This window comes from Trachymyrmex cornetzi, unplaced genomic scaffold (genome assembly GCF_001594075.2).
Source record: "Trachymyrmex cornetzi isolate Tcor2-1 unplaced genomic scaffold, Tcor1.1 scaffold321, whole genome shotgun sequence".
NCBI lineage: Eukaryota > Metazoa > Arthropoda > Insecta > Hymenoptera > Formicidae > Trachymyrmex > Trachymyrmex cornetzi.
In genome coordinates this window covers 694,505-710,818 of record NW_017297908.1, presented here as the reverse complement: position 1 = coordinate 710,818, position 16,314 = coordinate 694,505, and the positions used below count along the sequence as shown (strand labels likewise).

Here is a 16,314-nt window from a genome sequence, read left to right as displayed (position 1 = left end):
CTCGCAATAGTGCAGATACTGTATGAAATCACACTGTTAACATTCTTAAAATGCGTAATCTGGCGCTTCAATACTTTAACGTTTGAAATCGCTCAAAATTGCTTGAAATCGCTTGAAATCGCTTGAAATCGATTGCAATCGTTTTCTAATGTTCATGTGATTCGTTTTGACTCAGAGTGACATACCCCTCGCCTTGCAGTTTTAACGGTTATATTTTTCGACGTACCAGCAGAATGTTGCTATTGATAACAAAATTGCGAAACTAGCAGCTTTGAAATACAAGACTCGGCTTGCTTTCAGTATGAAAAACCTTTCTACTGACGTTTAAAAACTTACGCACGTACAGCCTGCATGATACATTCTGTTATAAATTTCTCTTATTTAAGACGGTATAAATAAAATAGTTAAATATATGTATCTAAGGATACATGCAACCACATATGCTTGTGCATATTAAAATTGCATATCTCTCTTACTTCAAAAGTGCAACTCAAAAAATTAAGTTTCCCAGAAAAGAGAAAAAACTATTTTTCTCTTAACAAAAAATTAATGATTAATTAAGTATTAACAAAAAGAATATATCCTTAATATGATTAAATATTATTTTTGTTATTTTTGTTTCACAACATAATAACAGTTTTGACGATTTTTTTTAGTTATGATAATTTTTTTATGAAGTCATGTTAATTCATTTTTTTTATAATTGATAAGTAATATTTTCCTGGCTTATTCATAGAAATAATTCAAAAATCTTTTCAAGTTATGTAACTTTTAAAATAAGGGGTGTATCCATAAAATTAAATTGAGAATTTTAAAAAGATAAAACTACAAAGAGAAAAAATCGACAAGTAGAAAACAAATATTTATCATCCGCTATTATGCAAAGAGAATTTATAACAAAATAGTGATAACATTTTTAGAACATAAATGCAAACAAACATTTCGGATCATGCTGTTTCAGTCGGTTGTTTTTTCTTTTGCGAGGTCAGACACGAATCTTTTAGAAACCCGTGTCAGAACATTTCGCGGGAGGCGGAAAATAAGCGAAGGATAGAAAGAAATCCGTTGTTACCAAAATCCGAAGTAGGTGAGAAAACTTGGCAAGACTGGAGGCTGTCGGCTTCTTTTCTAGCAAAAGCTGACAATCGTCCGTGTTGGACGTTCGGAAGCCCCGTAAAACTCGCCAGCAACAATGGCAGAATAAATACGCGCGATGCAAACATCTTGCCCTATTTAAACAAGCTCTGGGTCGCGCGTATCCGTAATCCTTGGATCAGCCATTCCGCAGAAAATACGAAGGAAAAGCAACAACGCACGATTTAAACACATCGACCCGGAACAAACATCACTTTTGATATTCGCATTTTTGTGACTTATAAAATAAATTTGTTACGACGCCAAATGAATTTTACGAAATATTAGCTTACATCTCTCGAAATAAAGTTATTAGCTGGATATATGAAGAAAAAAATGCGTTTCCAAATTTTTCTGAATTAACCCTTCGTCTGCAATTTAGGTGCTTTTTTTTCAGCAAACAAAATTTTGCTATAAAATTTCATTTTCATTTTTGCTCAAATTTCAATTTTTATTGACTAAAGGTTTTAACATTGAATTAAAAAAATCTATTTTGTGATAATGTGTGTAATAAAAATACTGAAAAATAAATCTGAACTTTTTAATTGAAAATTTGGAATAGTACGAAAATTTAGACTGGATAATAAAACTTCAATTGCAGATGGAAGATTTAGTTTACGTAACATTCTCTAATAAATTCAAACATTTCATAAATTATGTGAAAATAATTAGCTTCATTTTTTACGCCAATTTCGTTATAATCTTATTACAATCATTACTGGACAATAATATATCATGATATTCGCGAACAAACGAGATAAACTTGCATAAACGACTTAGCTGCGATACAATAATGTTACATGGTAACATTGCGACAAAGTCTATGCTGCTCGCTATGTAAATCCACGCCCGATGTTGAATCTGTATTCAGAGCAGCCTTTGTAACGGACGAAGCCTTCTTCATGCTATCGAGGAGTTAAATAATGCAGCACGAGCATTGGGTCGGCGCATCGGTTAATGAACAAAAGGGACGGGAAAAGCGAGAATCCGACTCCTATACTTATATTACGTTGCAGATACAAAGGCTACGAAGGAGTATGGAACTTTCCTCTCGCCCTCGTCATATTTACAGTATAAATATCGCCAAAGAGAAACGATTTCTGCGCGTGTTAAGAGCTCGGACAGATTTTCGACGCGACAATAAAGACGAGCAAAGCAACTGTCTCTTGAAAATTCATCTACGGACAATAATGAGAGTTCCCGAAGGTACACGGAAAGGACGGTTTTGCTAAAGTATTTTAAAATTGTAATTAAATATAAATTTAAAAACGATTTTATTGGACCATCAAAATATATATAGGATGCCCAAAAATTAGTTGTTATAGAATGTCTGTATTTAGCGGAAAAAACAACTTTGCAACTTTTTAAGATTTTTTAATATGATTGATTCATACATTTAAATCTATAAGTGAAGAGTAAAGCCAATGATATTAAAGAACTTTATTGTAATAGTTGCAAAGCTACTTTTTCTGTTGAATACAGCCATTGTCAACATTTTTGCAGCATCGCTCATTATGCATAAGGATGTTGTAAGGCAAATGCAATATGTTAAGAATTACTTGAAAAAAATCACAGATTAGTCTAAATTGCATTTAAAAGTAATAAAAAAAATTAGAGACAGTTGATCATCTGGATCAAAAGTTATTTCAAAAAGTAATATTTTTCAAATTTATACTCTAATAGAAATATATGAAAATGTACAATAAAATAATAATAAAAATCTCAATTTTTTTATATAAGTACTTTATGAATTCAAGAATATTTATGTAAAATTACATTGGGATGCAGACATTAATTGTTGAGTAAATAAACAAAATATTTATTTATGAACTAATTGGTAAATTTCAATAAAATTTCACATAAGTCATTTTTAATACTTAAAATATTCATATAAAAAAATTTAGATTCTTATTATTTAAAAACTTTTGTTTATAATAAAATAAAACTAATATCAAATAAAATAAATAATTTATAAAAATGTGTTGTTCAATAAAAACAAATGATATGAACACAACTTTCACATGTATGTAGTTTGTTTAAAGCGTAAATATTAATATATGTGTTTTATGCCTTTACAACCTCCTTGAAATTACAAAATTATTTTCATGATTAATAAAATTATTTTCAAATCCATAATATCTATATAGGTACATTTTTAGATACTTCCTCAAAATTGTTTTTAATTATAAATTCAATATTTTCTCCATTTCTCTCTTTCCCTTTTTTTTCTTTCTTCCTCGCGTAACCGAGCGTGCAGGAACAATGCGGCAGTAATAATACGGCGATAACCCAATTAAATAATTTTTCGATAGGCTCATCGATAATTTGTGCATGCATCGTAATTGAGCTCAGTGCAATTCCACGCGGCACATAGTCGATTACAATTTCCTATCGACGATGAAATCCAACCGATACGTCGATAGCAGCGATACGACACGCGTGCATTAAATTGTACAGCTCGCGTTCCGGTCCGTTGTAATTATTCTAACAATGTCAATAATAGCAGTAACGATTCGCAGCGTACGCGAGACAGTCGAACTCGATAAATCCGGTCGCGAAATCGATCGCACTAATCATACAATCGTTGCTAATAAATACTCTATCGGGGCGTTCCTCGCGTTTTTTTTTCCCAATTATAACGAGAAAATTTCCTCGCTCATTGTTTCCATCGAGCATAATTTGTCTTCTATGAAGATAATATCCACTCTGTTTTACAAACAAGATAGGATCGTCGACCGGCGACGGATTCGATTAAACTTTCCCTGCCTCCTCCTCTTCCGGTAGCTCCGATAGCCTTTTTGTAAAAAAAACCATATGATTGTTTACTTCCCGAGTACTATGAAACTTCCTAAATCCATCACACAATCGCTGTTGAAACTGTTAGTTGTCCTCTCTTCTTTCGGTTTCCTTCTCTTTGACGAATAGTAATCGCAAGCAATTCTGAAACTCCGATAAAGGGACGCCACTTCAACGGGAACTGACATGACGCCGAAGGGGAACTCACCTCTGACCCTCCACCACATCCTGTCTCGTTCATCCGCCGCCATCCTGCGGGTCGACATCAGAAAAAAAAGGGAAGACGCCACTTTATCGACACTGACAAACGGTCGTAACGAACCAGATAAAAGGAGGAGGGCAAAAAAAGCTCCGCACAAACGGGAAGCACGTGGTTGCGGTGCATAAAAAGTCGGAACTTTTCTGCCTAAGGTTAATTTTTCAATTACACTTCTGATAAACTTTCGTGTCTTCGATCTCGCTACTAAAGATCTATGGCTAAAAATACGCCGATATTCGTGAGAATTTCCGTGCCATTCAACGGAAATTCTCCGCAAAGATTCGTTCATAGAAACCGACTTCAAGAGAATTTTGTATGACTGTTTCGACGATTGAATGCAACATAGAATTTAATGTAAAGTAAAAATAAAAAATTTTAACTCAGATTCTTGTATCAATTATGAAAGAATACGATTAAAGCATATGTATTTATTCACCTAAACGCATTAATTTCCAAATATAATCGCTTTATTTTATATAATTCTATACTGATTACGCAACGATATACATCGAAACTATTCGGTAGATTTTTCTCTGCTTTGCACGTATAGAAATTTGGAACACTTTCAAAAAGTTACACCAAAGTCAACCAACAGATATCTGTACATTCCGAAGAAATTCATTCTACCGCGATACCAAAGTTTTTTGGATCATTGCCAACAACGGCCGACGACTCTTCGAGAATTCCAAATTTTGCACGTTGCAAGACAAGGGTTGCATCCGCGAGCGATGCAAATACGTGCGCCCGAGCTGCTTTACAATTAAAATGCATCCCGCCCCGTCACTTGCAGATTCTGAAAAGCAAAGCACAAGCTTTTTGACGTCCTAGCGTGTTCTAAGTCAAGTTTCAAAGATTCTTTCAACCCTATCCTAACATATTCCTGTTATCATGATCTCACCATCTTTATCTTCTTCATTTTCTATTATCGACATAAAATACAACCCTTACATTTTTGTAAACGAAGTGATGTTGCCCCACTACGTTCGACTGATAAAATATTTAAGCCAGAGATGTCATCTGTCAACTTATGTATTCGCAAAATATTTCGTATTCCTTCTTAAAAATTAAATTAATTGAATTTTATGAATTAAACAATATAAGAAAACCAATAGACTCTGACAAAATAAATCCATAAATTATAAATGCCTTTATTAAGAGTTTTTATTTATTATTTTAATAAAATTAAAATAATAAGCATCAAAGATGTGTTATTTTACATACAGTTTTTCAACCTAAAAATTCATATATATTAAATAAATTCATATATCCCTATTTATGCAATTCATTTTAAAAGTTGGATTTTTCGAGGAAGTCATCTCGCAGATATTTTCTAAACAGATGAATTTTTTGTGATAAGAGAATATCTTCAGAGATTTTTGTATGTATAATATTTTGTATGCATAAGAAAATATCTTCAGAGGTAGTATGAATTTAAAAATTAAAATTTTTATAATAAATAAAAGGATAGCATCTGTGAGAATGGAATAAAAAGTCAATTCAACCAAAATATGCCACAATTAGTTGTCAAAGTATCGACTTTCAAACATTGCTTCTGGATCGTCAATGACGGAGAGCGATAACGCAAAAAATAAAGAATCTTTAAAAAGAGCAAAAATAGTTACGGCCAATAAATTCGCAAGACAAATGGACCTGAAATGGTCGTGTCACAGAGCTATTCTTCTCGTGAGGAGACACAAGAGGGTATTATACCAATAAAGGCCAACTGCTATCCGGCGATTCGAATTTCGTCGTCGACTAGCGCGAATGAAATTCGCCTGCTTTGAAATTCCAAACCATCGTCTTACGTCGAAAGGGTAGATCCTGACAATCAAAGCAATACAGCAGCGTCGCGTATACACTCGCGAAAATGGAAACCGAATTTCAACGATCGGCATTTGCAATCTTTAAGCAGCTTATCCGATATCATCTCATTCGTCATGTATAGATGAAATTTGACTATAAATTAGGAGCAAAGTTAACAACAAAATTACTTTTAATTGCGTCATCCTGTTCTATAAAATTTTAATCTCAATTTTTAAAAGATGTAACTATATCTTTATGTGTTTTATACAAACAAAATGTTCTTTTTGTATCGAAAATTATTATGATAATTATTTTCCACACTCTATAAAATTTTTTAAGACTTCAAAAACTTACAAAACTCTCATAATAAAAAAAAAGATTGAAAAGACATAAAAGATATGTAATTGAAATTTCCATTCCATAGCCTTAAACGGTCTAGCTGGATCTTAAATGCTTGTATGATTCTTGCGTGAATTTATATACTACGTATGTAGTCCCCAGAAACGCGCTCCGAAATGATTTTTCGATCTTGAAAACGCTAACTCTACTAAACTACCGCAGTGAAATAAAAAAGTATATTTCTAAATTACAAAAATTTCGAATTTTTACATTTAGAAGCAACACCACGCTTAATTGATAATGAAATATTTACGTTCATAAGAAAATATCTCAATAATCAGTAATGTTACACATTATCAAATCAAAGCTGCAAATAATTCATGAAAGGACACATATCTCTTACATATTTCATCAGATAGTCACAAATTAATTATTAATCAATAAATTGCGATAAGCTCCAATTGATCGTTAATCGAACATACTAATATAGATTTCATTAATAGCGATATAATATAGGTTTAATTAACGGCGATAATTATTCTACTAATCAACAATAATTAATAATAAAATAAACATAAATATAACCATAAAACTTAGTTCAAATATCAATTAGTTATAAAAATTAAAGACATTATTGTAAAGTACTGCTTTAATTAACATAATTAAAGAATCTTATACTTATAATTTCTTCAGAAATGTTAAATATAATTCTTTGAATATATGTAGTTCACTAAAACTATGCAGAATTTCTTTCTAATTTTCAATTTTCAATTTAGTTTATCGATTAAGTTTTTTTTACTTTAATTTTACTTTAACTCTTTTCTTATCAATAGTTGTAATAATAAAATTATATTAAAAAATATGTTTATATGTTTTACACATATGTCTAATTCAAGTCTAATATACACAGAAATTATATCATATGACATCATTTTACTTACTTGTTCCACCCAAACGTTTGTCGTCATGATCTGGTTCTTCAGGTTCTGAAAAAGAAAACAGAAAAATGGATGAGCGTCGAGTGTAAAAGGCATTATCCTACTTCGACTGTTTCTGGTTACTCAGAGATAGATTTATTGGTTTTTCGAGACACTAGAATGATACTAGAGAAAGATAAGAGAGAAAACTCTTGTGGTTCAAAAATCTCAATAAATCATTCTACTGTCGAGTACATCCATTTTCTAGAATGTAAAAATAATATTTTCGAATACATGTTCTCTTCTTATTTTTCTAAAGAAAAATTTCTATTTCTTATGACGAAACGCCTTTTCTAAAATTGTAATCTTGATATATGACTTTATTGTTGAAATTAGAAAGATTCATAGAGCATGAAAATTGCGTTCGGCAACCGTAAGAACATTTCGTAGCGATTCCCTTTAAGCTATACGAGATAATAATTGTTATCTGGCGGCCCTGCGCGCGCCATGGGTCAATAGATTTCCCCGATTCCGCCAATAGAAACGTCAACGAACATTACAAGCAGTTACAGTTCCGCATTGAACCTCGCGCCTCGATATCAGTAGTACTGGCAAGCCGTAGTCTGCGACCGGCGCCCAGTAGTAATGGAACGCGATAATGCTGACAGCAGGTAAGGCATCTGCATCGTGGCGATCCACGGGTAGTAGTGAGTGTCAGGCTATAGGCAGACGGGCTCCGCTACCGAGAAACCGTGGCCGTTGAAGCTGTGTGCTAACTGTACGTTAATGTTCTGTGCGATAACGGTTATAGTACCACAATCAGTCGCGTCATCGTCAGTAGTCATCGCGGAGTTTAACGTCGGATATATGCAGATCTCACTGGCGAGAGAAACGTTAGAACCAGTTGGGTTATTACTTGCAGCGAATTCGGCTTATCGCAGACTAAACGATGAAATCTCCGGCTTTTGACTCTTCAAATAAGAAGACACAAATATTGTAAAAGGTTTTAATTATATTATATTTTTTTAGTACCAAAATTTGTATATGACGATCAGAAAAACATTGTACGTACACAGTGTTTTTAAATAAGTGGCATATATCTTAATAACAATTTTGAAAAAATTTGTCAACATATGTCAAGATCAAGATCATTGGAGGGACTTCCCTAATGTATATATTTACCAAATTTATTCTTTTGTAATAAAAAAAAATTTGAAAATATATTTGTCAATTTTTTAATCTTTTATATGAAATAAAGCTTTCATATTAAATCTTAATATTAAATCTAAACGTTAATTAAACTCTTTATTTTAAAACTAATGCATGCTTTTTGGGAATATAAAAATTTTATTAAATTTATTTAAAATTCTCTCTTTCTCTCTCTCTTTTTTCTCTCATAAAAAAATAAAAAAGTTAACTAAAAATAAAATTTAATTTTAATTTTTTAGTAATTCTAACTTTTATGTGTAATCAAATTTTAATAAACTAAAAATTATAAATTATTGCAATAATTATTTTGTATTAATTATTTGCAAGTAACATAAAATAATTAGTCTCACGATGTGAGTCGACGAAAACACAAACTAAATGACATATATGTATACTGTTATCTAAACAAACATAAATAAATTCAAAAGTTGCAAACGTTGTGGAAGCAGCAGAGCCGAAATAATCGGTGGCATTAAATTAAATAAAACGACGGTATTATTTTCAGCGCAGCGGCCGAGCTTCAAGATTAATCGTGGCGGCAGTTATCGTCGTTCTCTCTACGCGGTGGCATTTTACGCGACGGTGTTTAAAGTTTGCTACACAAGCGTATCATTAGCAATTATCACACCGCGTGCAAACTCCAAGCGTACGAGAACGGTACGCTAAACATAATAGTAGTTATAGTTGTGTAATCAGATATATCGGCATCAACAATCGCCCGCTTCTACCGACGCGTGATAGCTAAGTGATAATAACAGGGGCTCGTATGAACGTGAGCGCGGTTACGATTTCGTACTCAACTATATTAATGTCCACATACCAGATACGGGAGATGCACCCCCGAAAGCGCGACAAGTGAATATCGTAACCACAGAGGTAATTATGGTTACCAAATCGGATATTACGTATCGTTGCTATTACCGGTATCCTGCGTATACAATTATAATTATAATGAGGCAGCTTAGTGTATGCAATTATCTTAGATGATGCACTGCGATCCGACTGTATACAAGAGCAATAATAATTGCAAAACCGTTTATTAAATGTCACCAGCAAAATAACTAAATTTATTACATACGTATTATTTTTGAGAAATCGCACTGGTAAGTTCATAATGTTATTATAAATTATTATTAATTATACTCGATTTAAGTTATTTCTAATCATTTCTAGGTTGTTATTCTACCCCTAATATGTTAAACTGACTAAAACAATGAAATTAAACAATTTACTCGAGAAATTTCCAGCAAACACCAAGTTATATGTAATGTACATGTTATTTGTAATTTCCCATTCAACAATATAATCGTAATATAACACACGTGTTATATTACAGTTATATTGTTTAGTGAGAAATTACAACTAACATGTATGTTACATGTAATTTGATGTTTGCTAGAATTATTAATTTTAACTCAAAGTTTATAATTTACTAAATGTAGACGTTAATATGGACGACGTTTACATTGAAATAGATTGAGTTATATTATAACGTACACGGAAATTAAACATAATAAACGTTATTTGACTCAAGGGATTAGGTTACCATTGCTCCTTTAACATCTAACAGTGCGGGACTGCATGTGTGCATGTGTGTTCAATTTTCATTTTAGATAATTAAATTTTTAAGTAATTATTTTTAAAACAAATTGCTTTTGTAAATTAGATAATTATCAAGTTAAATTATATTATATATTTACATATAGCTGCTTATTTTATTTTCAATGTATTTTGGTAACTTGAAAAACTATTGATATTTTTACTATAAAAAAAATAATTATTTCGTGAAAGTACCCTTGTGTAAATTTTACTATTCTAGTAAAAGAAAAAGGAAAAGATTATTTTCCAGCAAACATAAAAGTTTAATAGTGTGGCGTTGACGTGTATAGAATGCAATATTTTTTTCTTTAAGTCTTCATGGACCTCTCCTTTTGTAGACGCTTATCGCCGCGAAAAATCACGGCTCACGTACTTTACTCTCTCAAAATGACGACGTTAACATCGCGTTTTATGCCGCGCTTAACAATATCGTGGAAGTTACTTTATGAGATTCGAAAGTAATCGAAGCTGACTTTCAATCGCGTTGACAGAAAACATGTTACCCGGGACTCATTGCAAGTGACATAAAAATCGATAATTCCAGAAACAATAAATTAGCATATCTTGTATAAAAAAATTAAAAGGTCCGTATTATTCCTGATTTAATCAATGCGACGATGCGATTAAATATTGAAAATCCATTAAGTGACTCAATTTCTCGGCATTACGACAATGCAAGTAAACGTTATTAAATATATAAACGCATCAAAAGCTTTGCAATCAAATGCCAATGAGAGTATATTCATCGCGTTAATTCATGCGGTAAATCAATTTCATAAACTAAGAGTAATATCATTAGGTAATTGCAGATTTGATTTAAAAGTACGATAGAAGTGAATCTGAATGATAAAATTCAAAGCAACTGACTAGAAAAAGATGCTAACGATCGATTAAATTAATGGTGGTATAAATTGTTCAACGGAATTCAGTGTAATGTAATTCAACATGTCATGTTGTTCTACGAAAAATCAGATGAAAAAAACCACGTAACATGCGAAAATAATGACATAAAAATAACCATGCAAAACCGAGGAAAACTTGGTACTCAATCTTTTACAGCCATCGGTAAAGTATTGTTACCTCGGTGTTCGAATTTAAATGAAAATTATGCGCATACCAATAAGAATTTTTATGCATGTACATAGTTTATCGTCGGTAACACGGATAAATTATGTAATTCTAACACAGGCGAAACCGTAAGTATTAAAAAATTTATATCATCGAATCGTCTATTGTTATAACGGTCAAATAAACGCATATTTTTCTCTTCCACTGTTGGCAGTAAAATATTTTCATTAAATGTTTACCCTTTCATGTAAACTCCATTATACGGTGCGTTATTTTTCATGCAAATACGCGAATGTGTGCGCTCGAATAAAGAATAAAATCATACTCGTGTTCTGCATTTTATTGAACAAGCTGCTTTTGATTAATATCAATACGAGATTTTGTTATTCGTTACATTATACTACATAATTACTTACGGTTTGCAATACGCATTATTTACAGATATTATAATCTTTACCAATATTTAACAATTAAATTAACAGTTAAATAAATATTAAAATTTATTTAACGGGTCAAATATTATGTTTGTTTTAATGAGTAAATAATATTCGAAAGAAGCGAAACAAAGCGTTAATAAAAGCTCTCAAGACTTACGCAAATTTTAGGATTTTACATGGTAATAAAAATACTGTTAAACGTTCAGATTTGCAATTCAATTTATGATGTGTAGATAATAATACAGATGAGAAATCAAAGCATTCGTTTTACGCAAACTAAATTGTAAGTTTTTTTCTTTAAACCTTAAATTCTTCATGTCAATTCTATATACGTCATAAAGTGCACGTTATTGAGAATTCTATTACCCAAACTACCCTAAACTCTGCCAACCCTTAACCTTCGATTTCAGCTCGCACGCCTACACAAGTAAATCCGAGCGTATGCGTCAGCAGAAACTTTCCGAAATGAAACTTGAAACTTGGCGCGAATAGCTGGAAACGGACATCGTATGCTGTGCGGAATCCAAGTGTGCAAGAAATCTGTAAGGAAGTTACATGAGTAAGAACGTAACCATGCCCGCGTGTTCCCGCCGATTTAATCGCAAAAAAACTTATATCGGCGAAGAAAGGTGAAGAGAAAACTCGGAACTTGCTTCCTTTGATGAAGCAAAAAATGTATCATATTGAGACATTGAACGAAGATAGTAAAAATACAAAAATCTTTTCGCATTACAAAGTTTCGAGGAGTACTTTCGAACAATGTTGCCTTCTTGCTTCTCTTATATTCGTTCTTCGATGGGGATAATATGGATTTTACCATCGCGCACGTATTATGAAGTAGGACATTAGAAGTTAGAATCGTAGAAGTAACTTCTTGAGTGTATAAAGTAACAGCGTTATGTATTTAGTTTTGTAAGTTATATGTAGGTAAAAAGTAATAAAGCTATTATTTATTTAAATAATTCTTAATTGAAAACATTACTCTAAGGAAGGATATCTTTCTAGGAGCCAAAAAATAAAATACTTTCAGGAATTTTTTTTTAAAGAAAACTATTTATTCAAACATTTTGAACTTTTTACATATAAGAGATATGTTTTATAAATCACGAATATCTTTGAATTTTTGCATCCATATTGTATATTTCAACCAATGATGGCCCGCAGCGACTTATAGGAGTTCTCATTTTTATCCTAATGGATCTGAATAAAAAAATCAATTTTTTTTTCATTGAATATTGTTTTTAGTACTGAATCTCTAAATTGCCTCAAAATATGAAAATGACAAAGTGGCGTTTTGCTAAAGTAAAATATTGATCTTCATTAAATTTTATTTTGACAGCCCATTTCGATATTTTCATACTTTATATTTTTAAAGAATTTTAAAAGTTCAGTACCAAAAATAATGTTCAACGAGAAAAACAAACTTTGATTTTTTATGTCAAGCCCAAGATAAAAATTAGAACGTCCACAATCGCCGCGGATCATTTTTGGTTAAATTATAATAGCAAAAGAAAAAAAGAGCCTAATATTTAAAGATATTCATAATTTATGATTCATAAAACATACATATGTATATACAAAAAGCATTTAATTTATGTGTATAAAGTTCAAAACACTGGAAAAAAGTTTTCTTTAAAAGAAATCTCAAAAACACTTTTCTTTTTGACTCCTAAACGAAAATCCTCCCTTAATCTTTCAATAGTTTCAATATATATTTCATACAATAAATCTAACAAAATATATTTATATACTGAAACTAACCAGAGTTTCATCAAACTTTCGCTCACAGATCAACTCACAAATAATCTGAAAAGATCAAGAAATATAAAATGAAAACTTGTTTATTAAGCTTTATATATAAACCATATATTTCCTTCGCATTTTTCTATTATTCTAACGTCTTTTCACGTAACCAAGTGTATCACAGAAAAGCGCAACTTTCGCAATTGATAGTGCGAAGCTTTGGCAGCACTTAACATCGTTATCCCTCAAGATCGCTTCTACGTGAGGAGAATTTACGAGGTCATGGACGGAGAGACGCTCTTCTTTACAGCTCAACGCGAACTATTAGAAGGACAATGTTAGACGCTCACTTATATCTTATTTCCGGTCTGCTAGAGTTCCTATCTCAAAAAAAAGATGAAAATCAAAAGAGAGAAAAAGAGAAAGCAGAAGAATGGATAGATGTGAAAAAAGGTGCGAGCACTATCGCGGAATGACACATGAAAGAACTTTACGAGACACGGAGAGACCAATCTGGAATTTAATATTTTTCTGGAGTTTAATATTTTATAAAGATTTCACTATGGGAGCATGAATGCTTTCCGGCATTCCGTTTCTCCTGTTATGTAACAACGAAATATATAGTTTAACATTTCTTTGAAAAATTCACGCCGATAAGACTTTCATGCGACTTTCAAGATATTGCGAAAAAAGTAGTTTATATTATTTTTTAGGAAGACAGACTATATACTTTGTTGAAAATGAACATAGGAAAAGAAAGAAAATTGTATATAATGTTTTTCAAAGCTTATACTAAACATCCTTTTATACTTAACTGTACATAAACTTGTTTTTCTTCGCTTATTACTTCTTTCATAATTTTAGCGTGCGCTATTTGAGCCATTTCGGAAGGCTCAAAAATGATCCTCTCAGGTACTAATACTTCCGAAATGCAAATGTTTTTGTTTATGTAATATTAAATAATACAATACATCATGTTAAATAAGGAATGGAGTTATAAAAAATACAAACAATTGTAAACATTTATTACGATTTTACGAACTTTATTAAATTTATGAATATATTTGCTAATCAAGTGACACATGGTTTCTTTGGCATTTATTTATGATGTATTATATCTACAGATAATTAACGCAGTATCTCTCTTAAATAGATTTAAAACTCGAAATTACATTCGGAACATTGAACTAGTTCACGTGTGCGAATAAATTTTTGTTAAAAACACAACCTATAGAAATCAACTTAAACTTAACTTAGCCTCTAATTGGATCTTAAGTGCTTGTATGATTCTATGTGAATTTACTACATATATAGTCCTTTAAAATGCGCGCCGAAATGATTTTTCGTTCTTGAAACGCTAACTCTACTAAACTACCGCAGTAATATCATGAGTTAAGGGAATCTTAAAATCATCTGTATTACCAATTAAACGCAATAATTTATAACAATTACTTTTTTCTCGCTTATAAATTTGAAAATTATTTTCCAGGATTAAAGCATATACATTAATACGTGTCTGTGAGGTGGAGTTTATGTCGAGAACGAAAAAAAATGTTTAAAATGAGATCTTTACCATTTCTTAGTTCAATATAGAGTCCAATATAGAGATAGACGTTAGAGCTATCAATATCGTAACAATATTTGCTTGATATAAAAGCTTTGCAATGTGTACCTACGGAATTATGGTCTATAGACACGTAGTTCGCATGAACAAACAACGTCGAGTTCTTGGAATTAGACTTAGACACTTTATCGTGACGAATTTATTATACGAACGTGCGACTGCGTGTATCATAGTTTGCATGAGATATTGATGTAGTGGTACATAAAGATATGTCGATATACTGTAAAACAGCGACTTCTGGTGATAATGCTGAGTGACATATTAAAATCTGTAAATAATTAATTCTTTTTACGAAAAATATTACCTCGAGAGTCGAACCCGGATCTCTTGCATTTTGGTTAATTCAATGCGGATACGCGATAAACGTTCCCGTCAAATGGAAATGATTGGTCAGAATTTACCGCCGGCATTTTCCAAAGTATCACGATAGCATTTAGATTCTTCAGTCCTGCTGAAGTTCTACTTCCAAAAAGATCGCGTTATCCTTGGATTCGCGAGCCCAGCATCCGGAAAGAGAGACAAATCAAGATAAGCGGCGCAGAACCCACAAGTCTTTCCAACTAATTTAGAAGAAGGGTAAGGGATAAATTATGGTTCAAAGAAGGACTATCTACGTGGATTTATCGAATGTCCTATTAAGGAACAGCGATGGTCATCGCTGATTGCGAAACTCCTCTTGTTTATTGCGCGACAGACAACGCTTGTTATACAACCGAGTGACAATAATTTCTGAAGTAATATTGATTTTAGGTTAGTCTCAGTCAAAGCAATTAGACAGAGACTGGTTTCAAACATATATACCATCCTGAATCAAACGCGGATAATGTCGCATGTGCTATGTTTGCTTTGTCGTGTAGCACGGATCGCTTCAGTATCGGTTGTTTCTCGGACATCAGCTATCGTAACGATAAAGGGACCAATAGCTGTGCCAATATAACTCGTTTCTTTATTGGCAATCCCCACACGATGACTGGCATAACCGTTACACACGAACACGCCAATTCATATTTCACGCTTCACGTGCCACAAAGAGAATTTGCTTCGTCGTGGTAATCCGGTTTTACGTTGCGCCGTTCGCCCGATTATTAACATCGTTTATCAACTCTACTGGCGTCATTGTATTCGCATTTATCGCGCTGCGCATCTCTTTAATAACCAATACTGTGGCGAAAACAGTTTTACGCCTGCCATTTGCCTCGACGACGATGATGTATCGTTCGCATGTATCATCAAACCAACATGGTGAGAGCACGTTGTATCGTTTCTCATATCTTCAAGGAGCGTTTTTGCAGCCAATCCATTTCTTAAATTTCTTGGAACATTGCTTTGATGCATCGGTGAAAGCGTTTGGCATCCTTATAACGTATCCATGGATTCAATTTTGTC

General features: G+C 32.2%; 1 protein-coding gene across 1 annotated transcript in view; it reads right to left on the bottom strand.

Annotated features, from left to right (window-relative positions):
• Window positions 1-16,314, bottom strand: part of nAChRalpha1 (nicotinic acetylcholine receptor alpha1) — a 93,773-nt gene that overhangs the window by 36,878 nt on the left and 40,581 nt on the right. The window contains exon 2 of the mRNA XM_018509995.1: window positions 7,273-7,317. Coding sequence (XP_018365497.1) covers window positions 7,273-7,317 — 45 coding nt within the window. The remainder of the gene's footprint in view (window positions 1-7,272; window positions 7,318-16,314) is intronic.